General features: G+C 46.8%; 1 protein-coding gene across 2 annotated transcripts in view; it reads right to left on the reverse strand.

Annotated features, from left to right (window-relative positions):
- Window positions 1-9,380: 9,380 nt before the first annotated feature.
- Ubn2 (ubinuclein 2) overlaps window positions 9,381-13,174 on the reverse strand; it is a 93,002-nt gene continuing 89,208 nt past the window's right edge. For both annotated transcript variants that reach the window (XR_009590744.1, XM_060380163.1), the window contains one exon: window positions 9,381-12,013. Coding sequence is in view for 1 of the 2 variants with exons in the window: in XM_060380163.1 (XP_060236146.1) it covers window positions 12,002-12,013 (12 nt within the window). In the remaining variant the exon portion in view is untranslated. The remainder of the gene's footprint in view (window positions 12,014-13,174) is intronic.

Here is a 13,174-nt window from a genome sequence, read left to right on the forward strand (position 1 = left end):
CATTCACAAAGGGCTTCTTCTTCTTCCCACAAGTAGAGTCTTACCATACAGTTTCAGTGGACCATCAAGAAATATACTTCAATTAGCTGCACATATAATTAATATTCAGTAATATCTTACCAGGCAGCAGCTTAAACTTGTGATCCTAGCCCTTGGGAGACTGAGACAGGATTGCTGTCATTTTGAGACCTACCTGGCTACAGAGCGAGACCCTGAATCAAAAATAACACATACTGGTAATCACTAAAGCACTGCTATTATGGAGCGCGAGGGAAACTGAGGTGCTCCCTTACAGACTTGACCCCTCACCTTCTCTATGCTTCCAACCTCTTTGTTGTCTCTACAGATCTTAAACTCAAATTCAGTTTTTTGTTTGTTTATTTGTGTTTTGCTTTTTGAGACGGAGTTTCTCTGTGTAGCCTTGGCTGTCCTGGATTCACTTCATAGACTAGGCTGGCCTCCAACTCGCAGAGATCCACCTGCCTCTGCCTCCCTGAGTGCTGGGTTTAGAGGTGTGTGCCACCAAGCCAAGCTAAATTCACTCTTTTTATCATCAGCTGAGTTCACAAATATTCAAGAAACAAACATCCTAAAGGAACTGGGCCCTGGTTTCTTCACCGGGGTCATCATAGGTTGGTGTCTCCTAAGGCAGAGTGAATAGAACCCTCTTCAACAGCTAGGAGAGTGGCCAGGGGTCAGCATGAAAATGAAGCTTTGCATTTGCATCAGTCAGAGCACTTTTTAGTCCCAGCACTCATTAGCTTCCTGCTGAGTTGCTAAGGTGGTGTTCCCCACTCTGGATTGTGTAGTTCCTGATCCTGTTGTTGTTATGTAGACCAGTCTGACCTGGAATTCACTATGCTTGGAATAGTCCATTTATTTGTTTGATATAATGTTTTTATTATTTGGAAATTTCACATACTGTACCCCATCCCATTTACTTCCCAGTGGAACCAGGTCCACTCCCCCTATTCTTATGAGCTCCCACAAACAAACAAACACCAAGTCCAATTTCTGGTGCCATATACTCACAGAGCATGGTCAACTCCCTGTGGCCAGCCAGTCATGATCTATAATGATGCTGTAGCAAGGGCCCATGCTAAGGTGTACCCCCTGAGGAATTACGCCAAGCAACAGATCTGGTATTTAAAAAAAAAAATGTATTGGGGGAGGACGAGGAGGGCCTGGAGCAGAGGTAGAGACATTGAGTGAGCCATGAAGTCAGAGAGGGACAGAAAGGGGCCATCTAGAGAGAGACAGTGGGGACAGAGACAACAGAGCTGGAACAGAGATTGCTGGGCTGGTGTGGTCCTTGTATCCTGCATGCACCTGGTGCACCTGGTGGTGGCAGCTGATGCTGCAAGACATTGCCAGGTCCCTGAGGGCAGCACAGCAGAATTGCCTGCACACTACCAAAGCCCCTTAGAGATAAGGGGCTTCCTCCCTACCCTGCCAGAAGCCATCAGCTGTGAAGAGCTACACCTCAGCATCCTTACCACAATTCTTAAGGGTTCCCTTAAATGGCTTCCTGACTAGCCTGTTTCTTTTCGGGTAGGGGTGGGCGGTGGGGGGAGAGGAATTGTCACAGACGCCTCCTTTTTGTGTCACTCCCAACTGTGAATCCGCAGTCATTCATACCACTGCAAAGTAAGCTTCCTTGACCTTTGTAGTCAGCAGCAGCGCGGAGCATGGACATGGTTTCTGGCTACAGCATGGACCAAGGCATCACCCTCTTCAGTTCTTCCATTCTCCCCTGTGCCCCCAGCTCTGTTCTGCCATCTTTCCTTCCAGTTTCCTGAGTTTACTGTTGGTATAATGTTGTGGAATGTATACAATTTACCCTTGTTCATTCAAATGCTGATTTCTCTCCCCCACTATCTGGTTTCAATATGGACATTGCACTGTGATGCTTATTCTAAGCATCACATGTCTCAAATTTGTGTAAACATGCCACCATTTGTTCTCTGTAATTGTCAATTAAACAACCAGCCAGTGCTGTGCAATGGAGAAAATAGGGTGGGACATCCTAGTCCGAAATGGAGGAGAAGGAAGCGAGTGGAGTAGGAGAACAGAGACTGGCAGGAGAGGACTTTGAACCACATGGAGAGATGAACCAGATCTAAGATGACTAAAAGCAAGTATAATGTGGAAAATCTGAATGGTAGGAAGCTATGCGGGCTTGGAGGTTTAGGATGGAGTAACTATTGCCCAGCATTGTGCTCTAGGTTAATTAAATAAATCCTAGTCTCTGTGTGGTGATTTAGCTGATTTAGGAATAACCACTGCTTAACTAAAAGATAAATCAACAATAAATATTAATAACCCACAACAGTCCACTTTTTAAAAGCGTCTATCCATGGACCTGCCCTTTTCTAGTTTTTCCGGGGACACTGCTAGCTCTGCAGACTTCTCTGCCAACACCTCATCTCCCCTCCAAGCCTCCATGGGTCTCTCTGGCTCTTAGGAGCTTTGCTACCTTGGCAGGAGCCACCTCCCATCACAGCTGTGATTTGGGTTTCCGTCCTTGATAGCAATGACCTGTCCCTGGACCTGGTTCTTCAGCATCAGCTTTTCTCCACATGCTCCAGAGGCTCGTGGATGAAGTAGATGCTGTGTCTGACTAGAAGCGCTGGTCCTGGGCACAGACCCCAGCCTAGCTGGTCACTCAGGAGCATGCCCAAGCTGCAGGGCTTCTCTTGGAATAGATCTTTGTGAATAATCGTTCGCTCACAGCAACTAGCTAGGGAAGTTAGGCACAGATTATTCTCTCATCATTTCATGCCAGTTTCTGCCCTTGGGCTTGAAGCTTGTTTTTGCCATTTATTGCTGCTAAAATTCTTGCATTACTGCAGGTAGGCCCTTTGCTGAACTATTGCCTTTCTGATTTAGTGATCAGTTCTATAATTCTGACCCCAGTTCATCTTTTCTGTGACTCAGACTTTATCTTTGTGTTTTCTCGGGACTTTCCCAGCCCAGCTAGACTGCTTGTATCTCAGCTCTGCCATTTTCTGATTGAGCTCATAAGCAGCTTCATGGACCAGGACTTCCCACTGCAATAGCTCTAGGTCTCTGCAATAGTGCTAGGTTTCTGTCAGATTATGCTGGCTCTTGCTGCGGCTACCTGAAAATGGATATGAAATAATCGTTCCCTGTAACATATAACAAAGTCATCTTACCAACCTCCAGTTCATAGTATCTGATTTTAAAAGGGAAATATGCAGGGAAATTACAGAGAGTGTTAGCAGTTACTCTCTCTCTCTCTCTCTTTGAGGTGTGTGTCTTAATATGTAGACCAGGCTGGCCTTGAACTCAAAGCGATCTGCTTGCCTCTGCCTTCCAGTGCCAAGAGTAAAGGTGTGTGTCGCCATGCTTCCTTCCCTCAGCTAGTTAAAGTGTGTGGCTTGAAGATGAGATGCCCCACAAATGCCCATGTGTTTGAGCACTTGTGATATTTAATTGTGCAGCCATGTTATACCCCCAGCACAGGTCAATGAGCTCTAAACCCTACATTAACAGCCAAGCAGAGCTGGGCAAGGTAGCGCACACCTATAATCCCAGCACTCAGTGAGGCGGAGGCAGGTAGATCTCTGTGTGTTCAAGGCCAGCCTGGTCTACAAAGCAAGTCCAGGACAGCCAAGCTACACAGAGAAACCCTGTTTCAAAACAAAATCTAAAGTTATGAGTATATGTGCTTGTATGCAGACACCAGAAAAGGTGTCAGATGCCCTGGAGCTGAAGTCACAGGCCGCTGTGAGCAGCCTGATGTGGAGGGTGGGAACTCTGTAAAAGTAGCAAGCACTCAACCACGAAGCCAGCTCTCCAGAACTCTAACTTTCAAATTTTTTTTATTAATTAATTAATTACAATTTATTCACTTTGTATTCCCTCTGCAGCCCTGTATTCCCACTGCAGCCCCCTCCCTTCTTTCCTCCCAGCCCCACCCATGCTCCCTCTTCTCCCTCTGTGCCCTTTCCCTAGTCCCCTGATAGGGAAGGTCCTTCCCCACTTCTATCTGACTCTAGCTTATCAGGTCATCAGGAGTGGCTGCATCCTCCTCCTCTGTGGCCTGGCAAGGCTGCACCACCCCCACCCCCACCCCCACCCCCTGCAGGGGGAGGTGATCAAAGAGCCTGCCACTGAGTGGACTCTTACTTTTTAAGACAGTGGCTCACTAAGTTGCACTGGCAGCTGTTGAAATTTAAAGCATCCTGCCTTAGCCTCCCACGTAGCTGGGATTATAGGGGCTCCTGGACCACGCCTCCAGGGGAACTGCCATGGAACTTGAGAGATGGAGCCTGTCCAAACCCCAGAAATCTCAAACTTGAGATTTTAAATCTCATCCTGAGAACAGAAAACACTCTCCTTGCTTCCATTCCTGCCTCAGGAGCACGTGGCACAACCCCAAGGAGGTCACGTGAGCTTGTCACCTGTTATTCACCCATGTAAACAGCGCATTGCCAGCAGCCTAGTCCCAGCCAAAGAAATATATTCACACCCAAACCCCTCGTAACTGCCCAAGGCTTATAAATCCCTGTTTCAAGATCATCCGAGACTGGCTGTTTATTCTGAGCTGTAGTATTGGGGAAAGAAGGCCCCCTTTTCCACCAAAAAATTCATTGCTGGACCCTGGGACTTGACTGCTGGGTAGGCTGCCTCTCCCGGACCGGTGTGGCCTCTGTAGCAGCTCACCCTGTGAAGAGTTTAAGTTAGCCTGAATATAACTCCATTTTGAAATAAAGATCTTGACTGGGAACTGAATTCAGGTACCAGGAAATATCACAGAATGTACACCTGGCAGAAAACAAAAGTTAACTCTCCTAGCAACAGCCTCCAGGAAATATAACAGAGTAAATGCTTCATAGAAAATAGACAAACTCCCTGGCAATAATCAATGGGAATTGGTTGAGAATCGGGTGGGAAAATTCTCCCCAATGTTCAGATATGGTTTAGAAAAATAGCCATTGTGATTATATGCCTTAGCCATTGTGATTGTGTGCCTCAGAAAAGGTCACCCCACCCTGCTAAACTTTACCCAATTCTGTAACGCCAAGGCTTGTGCCCCCCTGCTTGCTGCCATGGAAACCTCCTGATCACAGATTTTCCCTTTAAAAATCCTGTTCACTCAGAGCTCAGGGTCCCACTTCTCTACTGCTGTGCCAGTGAGACTTGGGTCCTGAGTTCGATCGCTCTTGTAATAAAGCTCTCTTGCAATTGCATCGAGTTGTCTCCTGGTGGTCTCTGAGGGTCCCGTGAACCTGGCATAACACCTGTTGCCATGGGCATCTGCTGTTCATCAGCTAGTCAGCTCAGATGGCAGCAGCTGTCTTTCAAGCCCATCTGTGGTAATGAGCTGTCAGCTATTCCAAAGCAGCCATTCTGTTTGCTCTAATCTGGTTGGGCTTCTGCTGCTGTCTGGTGCCAGTGAGCCATTACCCTTTTCTGTGGAGAAATCTTTTTCTCTGGCATCCCTGGCTAGATCCTGTAGCATGGAGCGCTCCACCCTTCCTCCTGGAGCCCTTCATCCTTCATCCTCTTCCACCCAAACCTTCTACCTGGATCTTCCACCTGGATCTTCCACCCAGAAGTGAATGCACTACCCACACTCTGTCCAGAGGCATCTGGGCATTTCCAGGGAGCTTGGAACTATAACACACTTTGAAAACAGGCCCAGCTAAGTGCCCTTTACATGTTTGAAACTGTTAGGGTCTGAGAACCACTAAAGAAAGACCCCAGACTCAGTATGCAAAAGCAAAGAGTGTTTATTCTGCAGAAGTTTCCATCATGCTGGGGTTACCACCTTGACAAAAGGTGACCTAAAAGTGAGCCCACAGGCTCAATTTAAAGGCTTTCCCAGTGTGGTGAGGTAATGTTTAAGGTGATTGGCTAGTAGTGACTCAGAGAGTACTGGGGTATTTAGGATTGGTCAGGCACTTAGGGATTTGATGGTTTTGGCTCAGGCCTGCTGGTGGGGACTTAGGCTAATTGGTTGCCCTCTACTTGTGGTTTTGTATTCTAAGAAACAGAAACTTGGAACTAGTCAGGCAAAGTGTAAACTGAAGCCTGTCATGGAATCAGGATAGCCAACTAGATAAGATACTAAATCTGCCCCTGCTCATCAGGGCCGTCCAGGATGGTATGCCAGCAGATTCCAGACCCCTCAGCCACCTTGACTGGGACTGGCTAGTGTCCATGGAAGCTACATGACTCCGACTAGGATTGGCTGGCTCCTTAGAATTAAGTCCCCTCAGTAACCAGATAAAAACACTATCACAACATTGGAAGTTTTGTTGGTGGTAGTTTTGTTTTTAAAATGTCTTCACTCTAGAACAGCCTGGCCTGGAACTCAAGGCAATCCTCCTTCAGTCTTCTAAGTGCTGGGATTGCCTATGTGAGGCACCGCACAACCAGACATTACTGAAACTAGAAATCAGGCTTAGAAGCTACATGCCCAATAACTTGACGAACTAGTGTGGATCTGATCCAATGAAACATCTTTGCTAGGAACCCAGTCACTGAAGCTTACAGTGCTGGCACGGGGCAACAGCAGGCACTGGCCACCTGCTGTCTTAGTGAGGGTTCCTGCTTTTTTATTTTTGTTCTACACAAACTGGTGTTTTTGACTGCATGCATGTTGTCTGTGTGAGGGCGCTGGATCCTCTGGAACAGAAGTTACAGACAGCTGAGCATTGCCCGGTGGGTGGAACTCAACCTGGGACTTCCGGAAGAGCAGCCAGTGCCGAGCCATCTCTCCAAGACCTACGGTTTCTGTTGCAGTGATAAAACACCGTGACCAAAATCAACCTGGGGAGTTATTTCCTCCATCTTTCAGGTTGCAGTATGTCATCCGGGAAAGTCAGGACAGGAAGTCAAGGGAGGAGCCTGGAGGGAGGAACTGTGGTAGAAGCCACGAAGGAGTACAGCTTACTGGCTTTTTTCTCATGACCTGCTCAGCCTGTTTTTTTAGACCATCCAGGGCCACGAGCCCAAGGATGGTACCACCAACAGTGAATTGGGCCCTCTCACATCAGTCATCACTCAAGAAAATGTACAGGCCAGTTGACATAAAACTAGCCCACTCACCCGCCAAATACTCAAGGTCAATGGTTAAAGCCAGCTTCTCTCAGACTCGGCATTATCCTAAAGTCACACCCTCTGATGGGTGTTTTTAGCTGCTCTGGCCTGGGTCATGTGGCCACATCTTGTTTTGGGGGAAAGATGAGAAAGCAAGTGTATTATCTTTTGATGAATTTTACTAAGCTCCTGCTATGAGTCCTGTTCCTCTTCTAGTGCTTGGGAAACAAAAGTAAGCAAAGTAGTTAAGAGCTCTACCAGGAAGAGCGTAAAACGTATGATATTTCTGCTGAGGTTGTTGGGGCCTGGGGCTTTGTAAGGTGTTCAGGGTCTTTACTGGCAATGTGATATCGAGCACAGAGCCAATCCTCCGCGTAGGACCCACCTCCCTACACAGTGTTTTCAGCTGCGTATGTGTATACAAGACAATGACCATATTTTTGAAATTGCTTTTTAGTTTTTCAGAGTATGGAATTACATCATTTCTCCCTTCCTTTTTTCCCTCTAAATCCTCCCATATGCCCTCCTACTTCTTTCAAATTCATGGCTTCATTCTCTTTTTTTTTTTTTTTGTTGCAGACAGGGTTTCTCTGTGTAGCTCTGGCTGTCCTGGAACTCTGTAGCGTAGACCAAGCTATCCTTGAACTCAGAGATCCACTTGCCTCTCTCTACCTCTAGACTCATGGTCTTTTTCATTATTGGTGTGTGTTTTCCCAAATACAAACTGCTCAGACTATAATGTTACTTGTATGTTTCCAGAGTTGACCATTTAATATTGGATAACCAGCTGGTGTGTGCTTTCCTTTTAAAGACTTTCTCTCACTCTGAGCTTTCCTTAGTTACCAGTAGTTCTCTATACATAGGGTCGAGGGCTTGTGGTCCCCCCTTCACCCACCCACCCACCCGTGCCCTGCCCACTTTGGCATGTTGCCTGCAGTCTTTGCTCAGCTCATGTTTAAGCAGTCCTGTTGAAGCTTTGTCTGGAAACCCCTGCTGAGGTTGCAATCCGCCATGACCGGAAAGCCCTGAGCTTGGTGCAAAATGGAAGACTCCCTTTGTTGGCAAGGCTTCATCCTCTCTGCCCAGGGAGCCAGGATCCCCACACTCTCTACCTGAGGGATGTCACATAGTCCTTAGGGAAATTACAGGTCCACCCCCTTCTCTCCCAGAAGAGTCTGGTCTGCAAGCACCAGGGACTCTTGGAATGCCTCTCCATGTAAATGAGACATCTTAGCACCTTATGCCTCCAACCAAAGATATATGCACACCGTGGAAATCCCTACCACCTCCCCAAAGTTCTATATAACCTTTCTTCACCCCAAATAAAAGATCTGCCTCCCCAAAGCTGGTCCTGGAAGTTGTCATTTCCATCTGTACTTGGGGGATTCTGAATTCCCTGTCCATCACCCCTGCTCCTTTTGCTCTTGTGGACCAATGTGGACTGACAATCCCCGGGGGCAGAGAGGGTCACAAAGCTTTATGGGTATATCTTATGATATTACTAGGAGACATAGTCTCACAGCTCTAGCTCTTCTAATTTTTCTTCTCCTTCCAAAATGTTTCCTGAGCTGTAGGTGAGGGAACTGCTTTATAGATAGGCCTGTCGGTACTTTCAAGAGGTCTTCCTCCACTTACCAGCCTCGTGGGAGCTCACATACATGCTGTCCATCCAGCTCTGTATAAGGGGGTTCTGGAATATCAGCTTCTTATACCCGAAACTAGGGAAACGGGTCACTGTAGGTCCCATTCTTACCCTGTGCAACCATGGCGGTGAGTGGCTACTTGGTTATGCGTCCACGACTGAGGAAAATTGTATACAGTGTGGGAGCTACAGAGATGGCTCCAGCTCCTGATCTTCCAGAAGATGAAAATTTGGTGCTGTGTAGCCACACTAAGTTCCCCCAGCTGCAGGTAACTGCAGCTCCATGGGAATCGGTCCTGCTCTCTGGCCTCTGTGGGCATACGCACACACACGGCATTCATATGAAGACAGACGTGCGCACGCACACACACAGAGTGTAAATGGGAGCAGACAGATGTATATACCTGCTTCTTTCAACTGTGATGCTGTCTGCTTACATGCACTCTACAGCAGGGAGTTCTGGGCTTTCCGGGTTGTGTGCCCAAAGTCTTGCACCCTCTTCTTCAGGTACTTGTATTTTTACATTACAGGTTTGTAGTTAAGTATTGAACCAAATAGTATGGATATTTTAAAGCATTTTGTAAAGCAGAAATGAGGGCTACTTTCAAAAGTAAACAATATTTGGAAAATATTTATTTATTAAAGATAAAAAGTCCTAATTCCCCAATAAAGATTATTTTATTGAAAACAATGTAATTCGATAGTTTCAGTATTTTGAAAAAAAAAACAGTTTATCACATTATTTTGGACAACAAAAATCACAGTCATAAACATTTCTAAACATCCATTGTCAGAGTTTCTCATCATAGCATATTTGTCTTAAAATGTCAGTTAATATCTTATAGCTTAAAAAAAAATCCCTCTTAAACTTAAAGAGACCCATGAAACACACTCCTCTCTTTCTGTGTATCAGCTAGGAAGCTGGGTCAGTCAAGGTTCAGTGAGAACATGAGAAGCCACTGCAGGCCCTGAAGCAGGGAGCAGCTTCATGTGGGGCGTCCGAGGGCTGCAGGAGTTAGGAGCTGGGAGGGACTGTTTGCAGCCACACAGCCTTGCAGAGTAGAGAAGCTCGGCTGTTTCTGTTGCCCAGGGCAGCAAAGCGTGTGGCGTCCTCTGCCGTTGGTCTCAGTGGCTTGGAGGCCAGTAGAGAATGTTAAGTCTACCATGTCCTCCACATTCACTGAATACTCACCAGCCAGTGACACCAGTTCCCCTCTTCTTTGAGTGCACTAGCAGGAAGAAATCACACCCAGCACCTTTGAAGGCAGGGACTTGGGAAACGGGAGTTTCTATACTTTTAGCTGTGATGGTGCGCAGAGGAGCCTGTAGGGACATGGAATGAAGGCTGGTTCCCCAAACTATAAAACCGCACTACAGCACCCTCCTGACAGCCTCTGCCATTGCGGTTGGCTGGAGAGAGGTCTTTACGTCAACGAAAAAATAGGTGAGTCATTTCTAACATTGCCAGCTCACTGGAAAAGAAAGAGGCTCATGCCACTCCACACACACTGTGGTTTCTACAATTACTTAGAAGTGTAACTTTCAACTATTTTTTTTTTCCAGACAGGCTGGCCTGGAACTCACTTTGTAGCCAACTGACCTCCAACTTTTTGGGATTCTCCTGTCTTAGCCTCCATTTTAAGGAATGTGCCACTATGCCCAGCTAAGTTCTTATTTTTGATCAGATCCACTCTGTTGATAGCATCCTGTAGCATTTAAATTGCAGAACATTATAATCAGAAGAAAACGTGACTATTAACAAGTAAGCTGGACACGCTAGGTGGCAGCAGGGACAAGCTTTTTCTTTTCCCCATAGCTACCAGGAACCTCCAAGATGATTTCTTCCTCTCCTGCTACAAACTGAAGGTGGTATACATAGCTTTTCCAGGAAATGCCAGACCATCGTTAGTTCTGAAGAAGTTCAGTTTGTATCACATCAAAACACCAAACCTTACTGGATGAATTGTTTCTCTTTGCCTGCTGAGGTGCTCCAGGCTGCACTGTGGCCAGGAGCTCCAACATAGCCAACCTGGTTTGCTGAGCTTCACAGACACAACATTCTGCTGCTGAAGAGGCTCAAGAACAGCAGAGAGCACCCTTCATTCCTCATGAGCTCCCACAAATCTGCTGCAATAATACCTTTTTTTTTCTACACCTGGATGAAATGTAAGCTTTAGCAGGCTCTTCTGGTAACACACAGAATGTTTTGTGATTTAAAAAAAATTCTAATCGTTACTTTTAAAAGTCTTTTTTCTAGGTATCAAGTCTCATACACTGCCAGATCAAAAAACATCAAGTGTCATGCCACTCAAAACTTTGTTGTCCAGCTGAGAGGCCTGGGGCAGAAGGACTGAGGGCAGCATCCTTTGTCTCTCACACTTCCTCCTCCCCGTCTGCTAGCTTCTGTGCCCGGCTGAGGCCTTACTTTTGATCAGACCCACTCTGTTGATAGCACCCTGTGGCATTTAGATTGCAGAACATTAGAAGCCAGGCCCCTTGACTACTCAGGCTGGGCACTGGCCGTGTTGTCTCTAGTGACAGACCGGAATGCTGCCTCTTTTTCTGTTGCACTTTCGCACAGGTCCGCAGAAGCCTCTCCAGTCTCTTAAGTCCCACAGGGGCCCTCCCTAGTTGCATGCTAGAATTTTTGCCCCCGTCCTTCGTTTGCCAGCAGTTCTGCCTTCCACTGGGCCATGGCACCCCCTCTGTGTACTCCCTCTGGATGGACACCACTCCTGAACCCCCACCCACCCCAGCAGTACTGGGCACTGGATCCAGGCTCTCATATGGATTTCTTCTTGAAAATGGTCCAACTGGCCTTCCTTCCTCTCTGAGGCACATGAAGATTCTGAGAATGTTACTGACTCCGTGAGCTGCTGTCTTCTCAAAGTGCTGGCCACGGACTGTAGACTTTTAGGAGTGAGTCTGATACAACTCTTGTAAGTCCCTCAAACTCTAGAAGGTGTGCTGGCCACACTGCCGAGGTCCTCTGGAAGGCGCCTGGTTGGGTTTGAGGCGAAAAGGAGCTTCAGGAAATCCTCTGACGGTGCAGCCCGGAGGTAGACGCTAGTGGTCCTTGCGGACTAGGAGCTAGGGTTTCATGGTCTGAGCATGTCCGCACAGTTCATCCAGCTCCTCTTCCCTTCAGAGCTCGGGTACCTATTGCTTTGTTCTTGGCCTTTGAGGTCTCTGGTGACACTGACAGAGAGCCCCGTTTTAATCCTTCTTCCTTACGGAATGTTCGTGAAGCGGGTTATCTCATGGGCCACGGGTGACACAGAGTTTGCCTTACGAACTGGGCTGTGTAGAGATAGTTAAACAGAACTATTAACTACTTTTATACTGTATGCTTACCTGAGTGTTTCAACAAAAAAACAGGGGGGTGTATAGTTTTCACATAGGTACAATTAGATGTACAGAGATTTGTCAATGTAAAACACCTTGAAGTATTTGTGAGAACTTTAACATAAAAACCACTTTCCTGAAGCCTGATACAGCTGAAACATATGGAAAGAAGGTCAGATGGAGGAGGGACAGGCAAGAGACCCTCTGCCGCATTGCCCAGGACAGGATATATTGATATGAGAGGGAGGACTGAACTGTGCATTTCAACTTGCCTCTGGAAGTCAAGGGGAACAAAAGGCAAAGCCTCAGACTGTCACAGTAGGAGGTCAGGTTATAGACCCACACAGAATGCTGGGGCTGGAGGAGTGACCGTCTTGTTAATAAAAATAACAAAACCAAAACTGGCCGTGGTGGTGCATGCCTGTAATTGCAGCTCTCTGTGAGTTCGAGGCCAGCCTGGTCTACAAAAGTGAGTCCAGGACAGCCAAGGCTCACAGAGAACCCCTGTCTTAAACAAACAACAACAAAGCCCTCTGCTCCCTGGCTTTTGCTAGGAGGTTTTTCTGAGTCAGCTGAAAGTCTGGGGAGCGGCAGAGAAGGGATTCTCCCACAGGACTTCCTAACTGCTAGTGTTAACCACTCACGTACATTAAAACTTATTCTATGTGGTCCCAAAATCCTAAGCTAAAAACTTAGTTTGAGTGTTGGGTTAGTAGTTCCCTACAGCCTGGAAGATGCAAACTCAAACAGTCTTTTTAAAAATAGCACACTTTAGCCAGACATGGTGGTGCACAATTTTAATCCCAAAGGCAGGAGAACCTCCGTGAGTTTAAGGCCAGCTCGGAAAACATAGTGAGTTCCAGAACAGCCAGGACTCCATAGAGAGACCTGTCTCAAAAATAAGTTAAGAGCACTGGCTGTTCTTCCAAAGGACCAGGTTCAATTCCTAGGATTCACATGGTGGCTCAAAAACATCTGCACTTCCAGTTCCACGGAATATGACCCCCTCTTCTGGCTTCTGAGGGATGAAGCATGCAAGCAGTACACAAACATACATGCAAGCAAAACACCTATATGTATAGCAAAACAAGACAGTAACAAAGCACACTTTAAATC

The sequence above is a fragment of the Meriones unguiculatus genome, chromosome 3 (genome assembly GCF_030254825.1).
Source record: "Meriones unguiculatus strain TT.TT164.6M chromosome 3, Bangor_MerUng_6.1, whole genome shotgun sequence".
Classification (NCBI taxonomy): Eukaryota; Metazoa; Chordata; class Mammalia; order Rodentia; family Muridae; genus Meriones; species Meriones unguiculatus.